Source organism: Rattus norvegicus, chromosome 6 (assembly GCF_036323735.1).
Source record: "Rattus norvegicus strain BN/NHsdMcwi chromosome 6, GRCr8, whole genome shotgun sequence".
NCBI lineage: Eukaryota > Metazoa > Chordata > Mammalia > Rodentia > Muridae > Rattus > Rattus norvegicus.
In genome coordinates this window covers 145,261,262-145,280,981 of record NC_086024.1, presented here as the reverse complement: position 1 = coordinate 145,280,981, position 19,720 = coordinate 145,261,262, and the positions used below count along the sequence as shown (strand labels likewise).

At 42.2% G+C, this 19,720-nt stretch overlaps 1 protein-coding gene across 8 annotated transcripts in view; it reads left to right on the top strand.

Annotated features, from left to right (window-relative positions):
- Dnah11 (dynein, axonemal, heavy chain 11) overlaps positions 1 to 19,720 on the top strand; it is a 316,394-nt gene that overhangs the window by 17,542 nt on the left and 279,132 nt on the right. For all 8 annotated transcript variants that reach the window (XM_039078094.2, XM_063262810.1, XM_039078093.2 and 5 more), the window contains 3 exons: positions 3,042 to 3,275; positions 5,198 to 5,365; positions 18,452 to 18,568. In XM_039078094.2, coding sequence (XP_038934022.1) covers positions 3,042 to 3,275; positions 5,198 to 5,365; positions 18,452 to 18,568 — 519 coding nt within the window. The remainder of the gene's footprint in view (positions 1 to 3,041; positions 3,276 to 5,197; positions 5,366 to 18,451; positions 18,569 to 19,720) is intronic.

Sequence of the window (19,720 nt, the reverse complement as noted above, 5' to 3'; positions counted from 1 at the left end):
TCTGGTGTGCTTGACTGAAGAAAGCAACAGTGTACTCACATAAAATAAGTAAGTAAATAAATAAACAAGTAAAAACTAGAACTTGTGGGGTTACAATCAGTGACGTTTATAGATAATGCACCAATGGTTTTCTTGCAGAATTTGCAAATGACAGAGTCTAGTTGCGTGTAGAGTGGTTGCATTAGTGGGAGATGGGGGGGGGGGGGAGTCAAGCATCTACATGAGAGAACCAAAAAGACCTCCTGAGTATTGTGGGTATGGCTTTCATTTCAGTCCCCACTGAGGTGTGGGGCAACTTTCTAAGCAGCTATAAACCAGCGCGCGCGCGCGCACACACACACACACACACACACACACACACACACACACACACACACACACACTTTTTTCTTTTATTAAGACACATATGGCCACGGCTCACTCTCCCAATCCAATTTCCCCAAGACCCCTTTTTGCCTATCCCACATGGACCCCACACCATCACATCACACATATGTGAGATTCACTGAGTACCATTAGTGCTGTCTGCATGTGTAGAGGACCGTTCACTGTAGTATGAGCAACCAACCAATAGCTCCACCCTCAAATAAAGCTGACATTTTCTTCCTGGAGGCCATCCCCTGACTGTAGCTTCTTAACTAGGAGTGGGGCCCTGTGAGCCTCCCCATCCATGCTGGAATATTGACCAAATTGCTTGTGTGAAACTGTTGTATAATATCTGCAGCTGTTGAGAGTTCACGAGCGTATACACTGTTCTTCAGCCGTCCACAACCTCTGGCTTTTAGAATCTGTCCCCTCCCATGATGCTCCATGAGCCTTGTGGGGGAGGACATGTCTGTGTGTATACGTCCCACTTGAGGATGAGCGCACACACACACCACAGTCACCTCTTCTCCGTTATAGCCATTTGATGCTATTTCACTTCAACAGAATCGTAGTGATTTCTCCTTCAGGGTTTGTGGCCCCTCTGGCCACCAGTTCTTGGTCAAGTTTACAGTACCATGTAAACTTGTGTGTTCCCTCCTGCCGAGCAGGGCTTAAGTCTGATTAGACAGCTGATGGTTACTCCAGAGACGTTTGTGTCACTGTTGCACAGTGGGCGTGTCTCACTGTGTAAGTCCTTAATGTGGTTCACAGCATCCACAGCTGGGTGTGACTTTTGGGACCTTTCTCTCCCAGCAGCCTGCCCTCTGCCTCTCCCTCTCCAGTTCATTGTTTGATTTTCCAAAGTCCTGGGATCAAAGTATGTGGTGTCTTCAGTAGTAGGGTTCTTACCACCAAGCTCTGGTGGGTAATCAAGTCCAAGGGCAATTGCTTTATTGTTTTGAGGGGTTTTTGGTTTTGTTGTTTGTTTGTTTAGATCCCTTCCAGGGAGCCATCCCATACTCAGGATTGGCCTTTTTGTCTTGTAGCCTATGGTTTCTGAGGATAATATCATTTTTCTCTATAGGATAGTTACAATTACACTCTATTTTTTTAATGACATATTTTAGAAAGCTTATAAAAGTAGTCATTTTCCATATGGCTTTAAGAAAATCCTTAATGTTGTTTATGTCTCTTCTTACCTACCTCTGTTTTACACCCCTCCTCCTCTCCTACTTAACCCTCCACTCCCCCATTACTCCTTTTGTACCTCTGTGTTCTATCTATCCCCTTTATGCTCTTTCTGTCCCCCCCCCCACCTCAGTGGCTCATTCTACCTTCCTAGAATCTTTTCTTAAATCCTTTCACTCTTGCACAGTGTGATTATTGAAAGGGAGGTATGTTTCTTGTAGACAACAAAAGGTGGATCCTGTTCCTTAATCAATTCCGTTAGCTTGTCTTTTGGTTGGCAAGTTGGCACCATGGATACTTGGAGTTATGATGGAGAAGCGTGTATTGACCGATGACATTTTTGCCTTTGTGCTTAGTCCTGCTTTGTACGTTACTTATGATGATATCATTGTATACCAGCTATCATGATGTCATTGTACACCATTTATCATGATGTCATTTGTGCACCAGTTATCATGATGTCATTGTACACCAGCTAGCATGATGTCATTGTACACCAGCTAGCATGATGTCATTGTACACCAGTTATCATGATGTTATTGTACACCAGCTAGCATGATGTCATTGTACACCAGTTATCATGATGTCATTGTATACCAGCTATCATTATGTCATTTGTGCACCAGTTATCATGATGTCATTGTACACCAGCTAGCATGATGTCATTGTACACCAGTTATCATGATGTCATTGATTTCCTCTCAGTTCTGTGGCTATACTTACTCTTTCTTTAGTGTCCAGTTTTCCTTCTGGTATTTTCTGTAGGGCTAGTTTGGCCTACAGAATTGGTTTGGACACAATTTCTTTTGACCCATTTGTATCATGGAAAATTTGTGTTATCTCAGACTTCAGACTTTTTCCTATTCTCTTTGTCTTCATTCAAGGGTTGGTCTATTTCCTCTTTAAGCCCTGCAGACACACATGTCTTATCTATTGCTTTTGCTCCTCTCTCTCATCTCTATTTATAAAACAAGTTCATGTGGCCGAGCTCAGCTCAATCACGTATCCTGTGGTGTTACTTATGCATCCCAGCCAAAATCCATGAACAGGAAAGAGTGTCCAGAGACAGACCACACATAACCAGGTCCTTGTGCCTTCACAAATGACCAACCTCTGAAACCCGTGTTCTGATGGATAGCCTTGCTGACTTGTGTATTTCTTTGTGTGAATATCTGATTGTCTAGAATGTTGGTGGTAGGAATATCTGTGCAAATCCCTTATTGCCATTCCTATGAGACTCAGCGAAAATGTAATTTTCATAAGGATATATAAATATGGAAACAATAGCTTCTCCTGCACTTTAGTCTCCCCTGAAAGGATGCCATCAAAGCCTGGGTGTTTACATTTTTAGAGTTTGTGCTGTCTTTCCTCAATACTATTTTTGGCTCGGTTCTAGAAATTGTAATTTAAAATGTTTAACTCAAACAGATGATCACGATTTTAAAAATGTGTTTTAAAACCGTGGCTCCTTCTTAATTAAATCCTAGGCAAGAGCATACCTGTCACCTGAAGACCTTTTGAAAGGAGAAATTGAAGATGCACTGGAAAAGGTGCAGGTGGCCATTGGTGTCTTAAGGATGTTCCAGAATTCTTTTTTCAAGTATCGAAGGGGATTAACAAGCTACTTCACAGGAGACACAGAGCAGAGACCCTGGGATTTCCAGTCTCACCTGGTCTTTAGCAGATTTAACAAATTTCTTGACCGGCTGGTAAAAATAGAGGTATTCATTTTTTACCTTTATCTAATCATATGTGGGTGGGGTCACGAGTCTCGTGAGATGGAGTAGCTTTTCTATGAGAGAGGAAGGAGGCTTAATCTTCTCTTTTCTTTCCTCCTCCTCCCTTTTCCTCCATTTGTTTGTTTGTTTATTTACTTGTGGTCGGAGATCACACCAGTCTTACACATTCCTGGGATCCCTCTGCACTGACACACACCCCTGGCCTTTTGTTTTGTTTTATTTTGTTTGAGGCAGGGCCCCACTATGAACTCTCTATTCCTCTGTCTCTACCTCCAAAGTGCACGAATGACAGAGTGTACCACCACACCCCACTTATTTTTCAAGGTATATTTGTTTTTTTTAAACTGTTACTACATGAGAGTAAGTAAATCTCTTTGCCTGTTAGTGACTAGACATAATTTCCCAAGTGCCTGTAGAAAATTGTGAAAGGGGAAACTTTAAAGGATTCGCTCTTCCTGTAAAAAGGCTGAAAAAGAAACTTATAAAGCTCAAAAGAAAATTTCATAACTAAAACTAAAACCCACTTGGTAATTTAAAGTATCACACTGTCATTTTCTGTTAAAAATTCTTTATTTTTGAGGTGGGGGAGGGGCGCTCCCTATATGCCCATTTGGCCTTAAACTTGCTGTATAATTCAAGCTGCGTCTGAGTCATGATGCTTCTTCTGTTCTACCCTCTCATGCCAGCCAATTACACTACCATATAAATAGCAATATGTATACCATTTACAGGTATATAATAAAATGCTATAAAACTAGTGAATTCATTAAAGTAAAAAGATGCGAAAAGTTTATCCTGTGTAAGTTTTTTGAAATTATTTATATTAACTCCTTCACAAAAGTAAAAGGCTGTGAAAAGTTTACTCTGTGTAAGTATTTTGAAGATATTTTCTGTTACGGGTGTTTCGTCTGTGTTTATAGCTGTACATCACATGCATGCAGTTCCCATGATAGCCAGAAGAGGGCACCAGATCCCTTGGAATTGGAGTTAGCCTCCATTGTCAAGCACCATTGCGGGAGCTGGGAATCTAACTCAGGTCCTCTACAAGAGCAGCCAGAACTCTTAACCAATGAACTCTCTCTCCAGTCCTGTATATACGTGCTTTTTAAAAAATCTAAAATGTGGGCTAGAGAGATGGCTCAGTGGTTAAGAGCACTGATTGGCTCCTCCAGAGACCCTGAGTTCAAATCCCAGCAAATATGTGGTGCTTCACAACCATCTATAATGAGATCTGATGCCCTCTTCTGGTGTGTCTGAAGACAGCTACAGTGTACTTATATAGAATAAAATAAGTAAATAAGTCTTTTTTTAAAAATCTAAAATGTAAAAATCGAATGCACAAACTTTTATGAGTCTACCAGCCAAAACTTCCTTAAAATGTTTGAACTGATGCTGCTGCCTTCTTTTGCTTGTAGAGGTTTCTACAGAGTTTACATTTTATTGTTTATGTAATACTTCCACATAAGCCATTGATTTATGTGGAAATTCTTATTGCTGGTCAGCCGGAGAACTGCTAAAGTCTGTCAAACACTTTGGGTGACTTCTCTGTAGACAGTCTCCTGGGTCGCCCTCTAGTCATGGAGCTGGACCGCTGCAGAGTGTAGGTGACTGAGCATAGGTTATTCCCCAGGGAGCTATCCGCTTTACCGTTAGGAGGGCACTCAGAGGGTCCATGTGTACATAGTACTGTCGGAGCTGTCTCCACTGTGAGGTAGCTTTTGGAGTTTGAAAATGGAGTGTGGTTTTTAAAATTAACATTTGCCCTGTTCAGTGAAATTTAGCTTTCTGTGATGTAAGTGCCCATTGATTCTGGATGTTTGAAAATGTTTTGATTGGAATCTTTAAAATCTCCTTTTCTTGCTGAAGATGATGGAAAGGTCGCTACTGTTTTGTGTCTTTTAAAGGATATGTTTGTCACCATACTGGAATTTGAGAAACTGGAAAGACTGGAATTTGGTGGCAGCAAGGGGGCAGTCCTAAATGCACAAATCCACTCAATGAAGGAGGAATTCATCGAGTGCTGCAATGTCTTCCGACAGAGCATTTACGATCCATCTGACTGTGACAGCATGGTAGTATCGTGCATTTTATTTTTTTTACCTCGTAGAATCCTATCCTTTCAAAGCTAAAGGGAGGTAGGTCACGGGGATGGTGTGAGCTATCCAGGCTAACTCTTATAGGACTCAAAGCTGTTAGGGACTCTCTTCAGTTCTAGCTCCTTGTTGACAACCAGGGACCAGATTTGACCTTTCAGTTCAGAGTTCTTAGACAACCACTAGGTCAGTTTCTTGTGGGTATCAAAATGGGATTTCCTGCATTTACACATACTGATCTGCTCGTCCAAAGCCCATGTAAGCAACTTGCTTTACCTTAAACTGGTCTGCGTTATTTTCGGTCTGTTGAAACAATTCGATTCCCCACCCTCACTGTGCCATCCGCCGGCATGCATATTCTCTCTTAATTTTTAATTCTGTAACTATTAATAATTTCATAGTTTGAACTCCAGGGGATTGGAGAGGTTCAGATTTAAACTGCCTTCAGTCTCTGTCATTGAGCGTACTGGTGGGCAGTGAGTTTCCTGTAAGCCTTTCTCCAGCTCTAGGATAAAAAAAAACTTTTTATGAGGTCTGCCAAATCCCAGAAACCTGAGTTTAAAAAGAGAAGAAAAGTTTAGTTTACTTTTTAAAAAAATCTGGAATGCACGTATTGTTCAAATCGATCTTTGAAACGTAGGAGCACGATAGGTCAACTTCGTGAGGGTGTAGTTAGCGAATCTTCTGAATTCTAGTAACTTGTAGGGTGTGCGGTGAGTGTGAGGAAGACACGGCCGTGGTCAGTGGCTCTCTAGAACGTTCTGCATAATTTATGAAAAGTAGGAGGAGCATGGTAACGAGTATCCAGACTCATCCATAGAGCCGTGTGATAGCAGCACTGGGAAGGCATTCAGTGTGTAGGGCTGTCCTGGCAGCCAGCAGCTCAGCCTATGTCACAACCTCGTAGAGCCTCCAGAACAGCAGCCGGTGTTCTTAACCACTGAGATGTCTCCCCAGCTCCGCTTTTCCTTCTGAAAGGTGTATCTTGATCAGCTTTATCCTCTCAGCATCTACCGTATTGCATCTACCGTATATTTTTCTTAAAGGATTCTTTAGGAGGCTGAAGAGTTGTTCTAACTGGTAAAGGGCACTGGTTTCTCTTCCAGAGAACCCAGGTTGATTCCCACCACCCACTTAGCAACTCACTGCCCATCTGTAGTTCTATCTCCATGTGGTCTGACTCTGTTGTCTGGCCTCCATGGGTACCACATGCATATGGTACAAAGGCGTTCAGGCATGTCTTTTTCATCATATGGTGGCTCAGTTTAAATTCCTTTAATGTGTTTGTATACTTTAGAATGTGTATGGTGTAGGAAGCTTCTACGGCAGTAGGATTCCATTTGGATTTTCAAAAGGCCTTCAGGGTGACTCCTGCATGACTTCTTTAGCCATGGAGGAATACTACTTATTGTCTCGCTCCTCAGGGATTGCTCAGCCTGCTCTCTTATAGAACCTAGGATCACCAGCCCAGGTGTGGTGCCACTGCAGCGGGCTGAGACCTCCTACATCAACCATCAATCCAGAAAATGCCCCACAGGCTTGTCAGTCTGGTGAGGGATTTTCTCAGTGGAGGATCTCTCTTCCAAAGTTGTTCTAGATGCATCAAGTTGAGATGAAACCAACCAGTGCACTAAGCAATTCTTCTGCCATTACTACTCTGTCATGTCCTCTAATATATGCAGGTTTTAGCTGACACAATCTGTGTCATCCTGACACGCATCCCTCTTCATCCTTCTGTTCCTGTTTTTGCACAAAGAAGAGCCCTAAACACACAGCATAACTACCTTGCTCCTAACTGTATATTGGTGTTCTTTGTGTGTTGTTATAATCATGTCTCTGCTTTTTTCCCCCACCATTGCACACTATTCAACAAACTGTGGGATTTATTGACTAGCTTGTGCTATTTTAAACTATTAGAGTAGTAGGTACAGCTTTTCAACAATTTAGCTTGAAATTTCTGCTTGTGGAGAGGTTTGGGTGTGCTTTTCAGTCATCCTAATGTTAAAAGCAACTGAGATCCTAGTCATTACATGCACATGTGCGTGCATGCACACACACATATACACACACACAGACACACACACATACACACAGACAGACACACACACAGACACACACATACACAAATGCACACACACATACACACAGACACAAATGCACACACACATACACACAGACACACATACACAAATGCACACACACATACACACAGACACACAGACACAAATGCACACACACATACACAAATGCACACACACATACACACATACACACAGACAGAAATGCACACACACATACAGACACACAGACACACACACATACACACTCACATATACACACAGACACACACATACACACACTCACATATACACACACACACACACACACACACACACACACCACACACACACACACACGAAATCAGACCAGCTAAGAACCTCAGAACCCAAGAAACAATATGGAAGCAAATTCCTTTGGTTTTCCTATTTTGTAAAATAATCCAGAATTGGAAACAAACATATCAGCAACCTGAAATGCCAGTCACACATGCCATGGACCTCTATAAAAACCTGACTGCATTTTATCCAAGGGACCAAGAGGGCTCCCCAGCAAGGCAGAGAACTTAGAAGCGTCTACACACTGCCAAATACCAAAGAAGCAGTTGCGCCACACTATGGCTGTGCTAGGAAGGCTGGGTAGGAACGTTAAACGTCTACCCACTCGGAAACCTAGAGTTCCAACCCTCACCCCTGCTGGGTGGTGTCAGAGATGGCTAAGAAGGAGCCACGGTCTTCCTGTCTGCTAACAGGAGAGAAGCTCCTCTCCGTGGTGGTGGTGGAGGTCACATGAAAATCTGAATTTTTTGCCTCACGTGGTAGGTCCTCATGTTACAGGGGTAGTATCAGAGGACGCCTTGTCGAGACTGAAGACTTTACGATGGCTGAGTGGCAATGAAGCCATCAGCATGTGACGTCCAGCAGGCTCACACAGGGAGTTGGACTTCATAGTGTGGCTGTGTATTAGGAAGGTATCAGTGGAGAATCCAGACATGTGTCTGTCTGACAGAAATGGAGGTCCAGAATCTCAACAGTTGGCAATATCCGATATTAGTCGGTGAGCACATACTTACTGTGAGCTGGGAAGAAAGTGGGTATCACTGAGCTGATGGGGATATTAGAACTCTCTAACAATAACTGCCTTATTTTTGAGTCTGAGTTGCTGGGCTATTCCGTCAAACTGCACTGTGGTGTCAAGGTTCTGAGCCCTAGTGAGTCTGATCTCAGGTTCCCGAGGGCTAGGCTTACACGAGTGTATCACTGTGCCCGTCTTTCAAATTAAATTAAAAAATCCAAAGCGAGGAAGAAATGACTTCTTACCTATAGGGAAAATATAATACGATGGGTAGATTTCTTATCAGAAACCACCAGCGGCAGAATTTAATGGGAGAAATAGGTTCTGAGAAAACTGTAAATCTAGAATTCTCCACCCCCAGGGACAGAGGGGAGGCAAGAGATTATCAGATGAATTGAAAACTGAAAGAACACATTTGTAGGCTGATCTTAAGAAAATGATTGAAGGAGAAATTTTGACATAGAAAGGTAGTGGTAAAGGAAGGGGCCTTGCATACCACAGAGTATATATAATAGGTGTGTATGTAGTGAGTTTTATAACAGGAATTCTTCCTCCTCAGCCTTCTTACTTATGTTTAAGAGTGGAAGCAAAACGTGATATTGTGTGTGTGTGTGTGTGTATGCGTGCATGCACACTAGAGATTGAACCGGGATCTCATGGATGCTAGGCAATTGTTTCACCACTGAGCTATACTGAACTCAAAACTAAATATATGTTTCTTAAATGTATGTACAGAAAATACTTAAGAGAGTTATACTATAGATGGAAGAGTTAGGATTTAAAACACTGCCCAGTCTGATGTTATGACCATTTCTCTGGGGTTTCCTTCTGGAAATTGTATGTTTTTCATGGATATAACTAAGGCTTTAATCTACTTCGTATTAAGTGCAGGAAGGGTCCAAGCTGACTCTTTTGCAAATGCTGAATCTTCCTAGCAACATTTTTGGAGGAGACTCCAAATGCTGAATGTTCTGCACCCTTATCCACAATAACTTGATTGATTGTATGAGTGTGTATGCGTGGGCTTTCTAGGCTATTTCCTTGGTTTATATGTCAGCATTACACTATTATCAATATTGTAGACTTGCAAGTTTTGTTAACTAGAAAGTATGAGCCTACTTTGGAAAGATTTCATCAGGTGTTTAGGATGGTATTTTTAATTACTGCAAAGGCATTCATGAGAGATTTTGACAGGGACTAGATTGGCTGGGCAGATTGCTTTGGATAGCATTGTCTCTGTAACAATATTAAACCCAATGGCTCATGCAAGCGGACTAGCTTCCTACCCACCCTTTTCTTAACTGCTTACAGAAACTATTTTATAGCTTTTGATATACAGGTCTTTGACTTTCAAGGTCAATTTTTAAAAATTAATTATTTTGGGCTAATAGCCACTTATCAATGAGTGCATACCATGTGTGTTTTTCTGTGATTGGGTTACTTCACTCAGGATGATATTTTCCAGTTCCAGCCATTTGCCTATGAATTTCATAAAGTCATTGTTTTTGATAGCTGAGTAGTATTCCATTGTGTAGATATACCACATTTTCTGTATCCATTCCTCTGTTGAAGGGCATCTGGGTTCTTTCCAGCTTCTGGCTATTATAATTAAGGCTGCTATGAACATAGTGGAGCATGGATCTTTGTTATATGTTGGGGCATCTTTTTGGGTATATGCCCAAGAGAGGTATAGCTGGGTCCTTAGGTAGTTCGATGTCCAATTTTCTGAGGAACCTCCAGATTGATTTCCAGAATGGTTGTACCAGTCTGCAATCCCACCAACAATGGAGGAGTGTTCCTTTTTCTCGCCAGCATCTGCTGTCGCCGGAGTTTTTGATTTTAGCCATTCTGCCTGGTGTGAGGTGGAATCTCAGGGTTGTTTTGATTTGCATTTCCCTTATGATTAAAGATGTTGAACATTTCTTTAGGTGTTTCTCAGCCATTCGGCATTCCTCAGCTGTGAATTCTTTGTTTAGCTCTGAACCCCATTTTTAATAGGGTTATTTGTCTCCCTGCGGTCTAACTTCTTGAGTTCTTTGTATATTTTGGATATAAGGCCTCTATCTGTTGTAGGATTGGTAAGGATCTTTCCCAAATCTGGTTGCTGTTTTGTCCTAACAACAGTGTCCTTTGCCTTACAGAAGCTTTGCATTTTTATGAGATCCCATTTGTCGATTCTTGATCTTAGAGCATAAGCCATTGGTGTTTTGTTCAGGAAATTTTTTCCAGTGCCCATGTGTTCCAGATGTTTCCCTAGTTTTTCTTCTATTAGTTTGAGTGTATCTGGTTTGATGTGGAGGTCCTTGATCCTCTTGGACTTAAGCTTTGTACAGGGCGATAAGCATGGATCGATCTGCATTCTTCTACATGCTGACCTCCAGTTGAACCAGCACCATTTGCTGAAAACGCTATCTTTTTTCCATTGGATGGTTTTGGCTCCTTTGTCAAAAGTCAAGTGACCATAGGTGTGTGGGTTCATTTCTGGGTCTTCAATTCTATTCCACTGGTCTATCTGTCTCTGTACCAATACCATGCAGTTTTTATCACTATTAGCCCAAATGCTTGAATTACCCTAGATGCACAGAACACATGAAACTCAAGAAGGATGACCAAAATGAGGATGCTTCTCTCCTTTAAAAGGGGATCAAGAATACCCTTAGGGAGGGGATAGGGAGGCAAAGTTTAGAACAGAGGCAGAAGGAACACCCATTCAGAGCCTGCCCCACATGTGGCCCATACATATACAGCCACCAAACTAAATAAGATGGATGAAGCAAAGAAGTGCAGGCCGACAGGAGCCGGATGTAGATCGCTCCTGAGAGACACAGCCAGAATACAGCAAACACAGAGGCGAATGCCAGCAGCAAACCACTGAACTGAGAATAGAGCCCCCGTTGAAGGAATCAGAGAAAGGACTGGAAGAGCTTGAAGGGGCTCGAGACCCCTTATGAACAACAATGCCAAGCAACCAGAGCTTCCAGGGACTAAGCCACTACCTAAAGACTATACGTGGACTGATCCTGGGCTCCAACCGCATAGGTAGCAATGAATATCCTAGTAAGAGCACCAGTGGAAGGGGAAGCCCTTGGTCCTGCCAAGGCTGCACCCCCAGTGAACAGGATTTTTTTGGGGAAGGCGGTAATAGGGGGAGGATGGGGAGGAGAACACCCATATAGAAGGGGAGGTGGAGGGGTTAGGGGGATGTTGGCCTGGAAACCGAGAAAGGGAATAACATTTGAAATGTAAATAAGAAATACCCAATTTAATAAAGATGGGGAAAAAAAGAAAGGAAAAAAACATGTGACCTAGTGCACCCCCACCCCACCCCTTATAACCATGCAAGCCAATTGTAAGTCATTGGGCATATGATGCAAACTTTACAAAGGAAATTAGTAAGGGATACAACAAGTGAACTTCACAGTGAGGAAAATTGTTGAAGAGGGATTCCTCAGTGACAAGGGATCTATCCACCGAAGGAAACAGCAATGTTAAGTACACATGCCTCAAGCCACAAAGAAGCAAAACAGTGAAACAAAGTTGCAGAGCTGAAAGCTTACCCATTCTAGCCCCGCCTCTGCTCCCCATTCTCCATAGCTGAGAAACAGAAAATCAAGAGTGTGAAGGACTAGATTAGCACCAACCAAGAGCACCTACTGAGCTACCGTGGTAACAGCTGCTCCAGGGCCCATGGAACAGGCACTCATCAAGCTGTTCTCTATCCTACTCAGAAACCTCAGCAGAAATAAAGGAATTAAAATCAGAGAGGTGGATCTTTGGCAGTGGACTCAAACGATAAAACAGAGGAAAACACCAACAAGACAGAGTCCCCCTGAATTCGAGGGAAGCTATGCAGGGCTGTGTCTCAGCATCAGAGTTATATGGTCACTTCTCAGGGAAGGATCAGAATGAGAAGGGGTTATGGTGAGCTCCAGAAAAACAAACTGCTTGCTTGCCTGCTTGCTTGCCTGCTTGTTTTTGAAACATGGTTTCTCTGTGTCTCTCTGGCAGTCTTGGAATTCATCTGTAGACCAGGTGTGACTTGAACTCACAGAGATCAGCCTGCCTCTGCCTCTTGAATATTGGGATTAAAGGTGTGGGTGACCACTGCCTGGCTCCTTTTTTTTTCTTTTTAAGTAGCAAAATAGAATAGGAACACCAAAAACCTTGTCATGTTGCAACAACTTATTGTGTGTGGTACTATATCTCTATATATCTATATCTATATCTATATCTATATATATGTATATATATATATATATATATAGAGAGAGAGAGAGAGAGAGAATGTGTGTGCGCTATGCATGGATATATGGTATGGGTATGTATAGTTTTGGAGGTACGGGGGTATGGTATGTGTAGAGTGTATGTGTGTGTGTGTGTGTCATGTATGTTATGTATGATATGGGGAGGTTTGAGGGATGTGGTATGATATGTAGTGTTGTATGTATGGGTGTTATGTATTTGTGTATATTTGTGTATGTGGTATTTTGGTGTTTGTGTGTAATATGTATGGTGTGTGTGTAGTATTGTATAGTGTGTGTGTATCTGTACATTTTAGTGTGTATGTGTATTATGGAATGTATGGTATATATATATATATGTGGTCTATGTATAATGTGTGTATAGTGTTGTGGTATATGTTTATATTTGTGTGTGTGGGTGTGCTATGGCATGTACGGTGTGTGCAAGGGTGTGTGCTATATTTTCCATTGTGTATGTGTGTGATGTGTGTGTAAGATAGGGTCTCTTGTAGCTGATGTTGGGCTTGAACTCCTGATCCTCCTGCCTTTACTTTAGGAGTGTTGGGATACTAAATGTCATACTACCTAGCTCAGCTCAATTTTTGAGCTTCTGATGTGGAGAAATCTATAGGCATTCAGCAGACATGCTTACATTTTGAACTTTGCTAGCTGTGTGTTCACTTTCATGTTTCTGAGCCATGGTTCCCATCAGCAGCAAGGACAGTCACCAGCACATGGTGCACCTGAGGTATGTTAAAACAGTTCTACTTCAGCTTTTAAATGTATAGTCAGTTTATCAGCGTACAACCTCATCGGGAACCCAAGGAGCAGCTGGAGTAAGAGCACCAAAGCAAGGAGAAGCGGGTCACACCAAAATGTGCTTCATTGAAAAGACAAAGTTCTCTGAAAGATCTTCAAAGAAATACAAAGGAAAGTTACCGTTAGCAGAAAAAAAAAGATGGCTACAGAGTTGTAGACACATAAAGATAGTAGAGAATATCTAAGAAAACCAGAATGGAATCTGTGGAGTCTGCCCTGAACAGAGAAAAGCGAACGACTTTTCAGGTCCCGAGGAAGATGCCGTGCGCTAACCACGCCCGAACTCAGTGAATTCACACAGTGTGCTCTTTGTCATAAACATACACCTCACATGTTCATCAAAAAGATTCTGGCAGTGCATAAAAGGAATTATTTTTATGATTGTAATCTTATTTTTATTTGTAAAGATAAAACCTTATGAATGTACAGTTTGCACCAAAGTCTTTTAAGACACAGATAGTGGAGGGAGAAAAGTTCATCTAGTAAAATGAATTTTTCTCTTTTTCTACATGGTTATTCTGAGCATGACAAGAGCAGCTAAGGTCTGGTTTAAAAAAATCCCAACTACGATCTTACTATGTATCTCACATCATGAGCCCTCTGGGCTTGCTTACCCTGTATATCTGAGCTTTTGTGTACCTGTGATTTTTGCATCTTCTGACTGACCTCTCAAAATTTCCTCTCACCTTCCCATCATAACCTCACATCCATGACCACACAGCAGTTTTCTTTGGAGTCTGACTCATTTCATATACAGAGTGTCCCCCAGGGGTGTCTATGCCATAACAATGACAGAGTTCTTTTTTCTGAGCAGAATTAACATTCCTTTTCATATAAACTCACTCTCTCTTCCCTCCCTCCCTCCCTCTCTCCCTGCCGTGTGTGTGTGTGTGTGTGTGTGTGTGTGTGTGTGTGTGTGTGTGTGTGTAGAGATTGAATAACCCATTCATGTACTCACCGCCATTTATATTGTTGCATTTCCTAGGTGTGAGTTACCTACCCTCAACTCCCTACAGGTGTCTTACCGAGGTGATTTCATCTCAGTTAAAGGTGGACTCAGAAGAACACTGGGTTCTGTAGTTGTTCTATTCTCACGTTTTGGAACCTGTTACTTGTTCCCACAACAGCTGTATCAATCCATATTCAAACTGCAACACAGACCACACCAAAGGGGATTTGACTGGGGTTGGGGATTGGGGGGTGGGGATTGGGGGGCTGTTAAAGCAGGTTCAGTACTTGGTGTGAATTTGAAACTGAAACTTTAGTTTACAATTTAACCCTCTTAGTTAAAGGATACAAAGTAACAGACAAGTGGAACAAACAGGCCAAGATCTAACTACCACAACCTGAGCTATAAGGTGTCAGATATATAGGACTGGAGATTTAAAAATAACGGAAGGAGGGTGGGGAATCAAGCTAATCACTCCAAAATCCCAAACTGATCAAGTTTGATATCCACCCCACCCCCCAAGTCCCACTGAAAGAACAGTGTCAGAGAGGGTAAAGAACTCCTCAAAAACCATAAATAAGCACAGGACATTTCACCGTGAGTAATTTTGTCAAGTCTTGAACACAGCATATTCAACAACCCGATCATCGTCTCACCTGGGCATTCAACGGATGGCTTACCTATCCCCCATCCACTCTTGCCTGTCTTCGGCTCTTCAAACATCATAATTGACCTCATAGGGGAAGTACTCAGAGTCATTGATGACCTCGCTCCTTTTCTCACAGCAGCCAGTTCCTCCAGGTTTAAGTATAGTATGGCTCATTTCTTGCCTGCACTGCAGCATTTGCCTCTAAGCTGCTCCCTCTGGCCTGCATTGGCTCCCTTAATTTATTCTCTGTGGAGCAGCTTGAGAGCCTTTTACATGCTTAGTCAAATCATGGCTTTCCTCTAATTAAAACCTTTTTGATAGCATCTCGGGATACTAATACAGGCAATTTTGTACTTTCCAGAATATAGAAACGTTTTTATTAATGATTCCTGAGTCATACTAACTCACCATTTACTGTCTATTATGTACTTACTGAGAAACAGCTCTGAGCTGGGAACTCTGTGAAATATTGGGACTAATACTGGGGGGAAAAAGTCCAGTCATTAGGCTTCTCGATTCAGAATCCAAAGGAGAATATAGGTAGGAGACTATACAGCATGCTGAATGCTGGGGGATGAAGATAGTTCTGTTCCAGAGGTGCAAATACATGGAGACCTGTACCATAAACAGAAAGGAGGCAAGAGAGAAGTTGATAAAGGAGATTAGAGATGCCAGAGGCTATATAGAAGTCTGAAAATAGTAGGGTTGCCAGGTCCCGCCCATGCAGACCTTGAGAACCACTCTGCTACTACTTTAATAAGCATTATTAGTTGAGATAACTTATAGGATCTTGACTTGAAATGACATAGATCATCCAGGCTGCACCTTGGAGATTTGGTAACAGCAGCCTAGATGTATAGCAATGGAGGTTGGGAGGTTTGTGCTGGAAAAGATGGAGACAGAGGTGACAGGAGTTATGAGAGAAGACGGGTAGCACTTTTCAGAAAGAGTCAAAGGAGTTTCCCAAGTTTCTCTTAGGGTTTATAAAAAGAGCAACTTGACAGAGAAGTCAGTGGGTTCTCTGTAGCAATGTCTTTTTATCAAGTGCGTGTTCATGTGTATGCAAGTGCACATGTGTGTACACACATGAGTGACAGAGGCTGTTGTTCATCCTTTAGTGGGTTCTGGGAATCAAACTTGGGTTCTTGTTTTTCAAAGACCTAAATTAGAATCTGACCCACCGAACTCTCTTCTCCATCCACTCCCTGCTGGATTTTCTAAGGGATTGGTAGGTCCCTTGGGACATTTCTAAATTTGGTTTTAGGAATGTAATGTAGAGGAGAGAGAGAGATAGATATCAGAGAGAGAACATGTATGTGTGTGTGCATGTGCATGCATGTGTGTGCATGTATGTGTGGTGTACATGTGTGCATATGTATATGTGCATGTGTATGCCTGTCCTTGTGTGTGTGTGCTTATATGCATGTTCATGTGTGTATGTGAATCTGGGGTGGAGATTCTGGGCCATCCCCTTCTGATATTGCTCATTCTTTTGAAGGGTTTAATAGTTAAGGATTACAGATTGTGTACTCTCAGTTTCTATCCTGAGAAGTGGGATGTGTGAGGCTTGTTAAAACTTGCTAGGAAGTTGTGCCTTTTTCCTAAGACAGTGATTTTTGTTCAGAGAGGCTGCTTGGCTAGAATTCAGGAGATCTAACTCTATCCTCTCTATGCTAAATGTTATGGTTTGTGACACAGACTTCAGAAGTCCGACCCGAGCTGCAATTCCTACTCCAAGTTAAATTTGTAAGAGATCTGCTCAGTATTTTCAGGCTGTTCTAACAAAACAGTGTGAGTTAGGTGCCTTGTGAACCCGATACATTTATTTCTCACCTGCTAGAGGCTGATAAGTCCAAAATCAAGGCAATCAGCAATAAAGGGTTAGGCAAGGACTGCTCTCAGTTCTCAGAACCCACCGTGTCCTCCCTCCTGTGTTGGGGCAGATGTGAATCTCTCTCAGGCCTTAAGACTGCACAAATCCCATTCTGTCAGGAGCACCTGCCCTCTCATCACCTCCAGAAATCACTCCCCCTACCTGTTTAAATTTCATCATGGCGTCTGGGGGCACAGAAATGCTGAAACTGTTGTAGATTTTCTTCCCAGAGGCCAGAGGATGGGCTCTATGCACATCAGCGCAGTTTATGTATTATATATTACTACAATCGAATGATTAGACACAGTCTTAAACAGAAGGCAGAAACGAAAGATATCAGGTTACAACCCCTCCCCCCTAACTGTTTTCCTAAATGGGTCAATGTAATGAATATATTCAGTGACTAATCATGCTTACCTGATTTTCTTTTGCACCAATGGTCATGGCAGTAGGAAGCAAGTTCTCAACTACTGCCTTAAAGGAATAACATTCACCAAGTTTGTTTAAAATGAAAAACAAAACAAAACAAAACAAACAAAAAAAAAAACACTTGCTACCAAAATGGAAAAGCAGTATCAACTTGTAAAGATTGAGTTAATGTAAAGCCCTGAGCCAAACAGATGTGGATGTGGTTACAATGTATTGTTATTGCCGATTCTGTTGGTCAGGGGAAGGCCTTCACTGAGTAAGGCTAGAGCCAGCACTTCAGGCATCTCCATTGTGGAGCATGAGGAAGGCTGTGTGTCCCCTGGGACAGCTTTACTGACAGGGACTGTGACACTGTGAAGACAAAGCTATAGTCATTCCCTCCCATTTTCCTTCCTTCAAATTATGAGAGTGGGTGGTTATGCATGAGGAGGAAGCTGCCAGCTGCATATTAATGAGGACCTGGAAAAAAATATCCGAGTATTTCCAGTTTCTCTATCACTCATAAGGCATCTCACGGATGCACAGATTCCGTTCTTACCCCCACGAGACAACATTTTCACAGACAGGCTTTCCTATCCTAGAAGTAAACAAAAGCCTTCTGTGGAACTTACCGGGTGACCTAACTTTCTAACGGGGATGGTTTGAGAGACCATTCTCTTTATTTATGACTAAGCGAGGTGGAGGGTGGCAGGCACGCTGATGTGCACATGCGAGTGTGGGAGACATAGACCTGGGAAAGCTGAGCCTCTTGGAAACACGGGTAGCTTGCTACACGGGCAGTTTTCTGTGTAGAAGGTGACCACTGGTGTAATCAGTCAGGCGTGGCTGTTCCTTGGTCTCTTCTGAAATCCCCTTAGGAAAAAATAAACTGAGGGACAGTGGGGGTGGGAGGGTGATAAGGTCAAGCTTACCCTATTGCTGTTTTCATGCTGGAGTCTCCTCTGTAACTAACACTTTACTTTTCATGATGCAGGAGTTCGAAAGTGATTATTTCCAATTCAAGTCCAAAACCCTGGATTTTGACAGAAGGCTTGGGACGCTGCTTTGTGAGGGTCTCAGCAACTGTAGTGGTTTGGAGTCTGCGTTTAAGGTTAGTTCATGGACGCTCCCAAGAAAGTGAATGATTTAGACCATTAGATGAAAAAGTCACACACATTTTTTTTCGGATTCAGGTAAAGTGTTCACCTGTTGGTCACATTATATTCCCTTCGTCTTCAACCCACGGAACAATGAGGTTTGGATAACATACTAGAGAATAATGGAGTTCACTCTGGGAAGGTCATGTTTAGGACATTTAACTTTTGATCTTTTCTGGCATTCACTATATTTTAGCTCTTATTTCCTGTAGAGCAAATTGAACGTAGCCAATGAAATATCGGCTCAATGGTAAGCCACATCGAAAAATTAAAAAGAAAATCCATAATTTCAATAATTCTTTTCTTTATATTGTTTGCACATGCTGGGACCATCTGCCTACTTTATTACTCTGCCTGAAACAAATAACGACCTATTTTCCCCCATTCCACTGGGCGTAAGACACCATTGATTGCCAGGTATTATTTATGTGCCAATAAGAAAAAATGCTGCCAAAGTAATTACAATCTCATCGATTGTCTAGCGCCTTCTGACGTCAGAGATACTGAAGCATGAAAGAATGTTTGTTGAATGAACTTGATAATGTAAATGTGTGTTAAGAGTCATCTAAAAGGTTGGGGACGGGTGGGGGCCCAGGTGGCATGCTGACCAGCTTGTACGTGAGTGGGGTCTGGGGGAGAGAAGGGAAGTCGAGTCATTCCAGGGGGAAAAATGCATTCTGATAGCACCTGGAGATAGAAAGTTTGTAATATGGAAATAGGAATGGCATGTTAAGAGAGAGAGAGAGAGAGAGAGAGAGAGAGAGAGAGAGAGAGAGAGAGAGAGAGAATTGCAGATCAAGTGTAAGTTAATATTAGGTGATATCCCAGAGGGGAATTGAGTGTTCACCATCCAAGCAAGCAGACTTGGGAACCACAGGAATGCTTTGGTGAGAATGCTGGTGCAAAGTAATAGAGCAGGCTGATTTTCAAGGAAGATATTATGGGATTTCCAGTTTTCAAATGGGTTGACCAACCAGTGAAGCTACTCTGTGTTTCCGAAGCATGTTGAGCATTGAGACTGGAGGATTGAGACAGAACAAAGGGTGTAGAGTTTATTGTTTTTTATGTTTTTTTCATCTTTATTAAATTGGGTATTTCTTATTTAC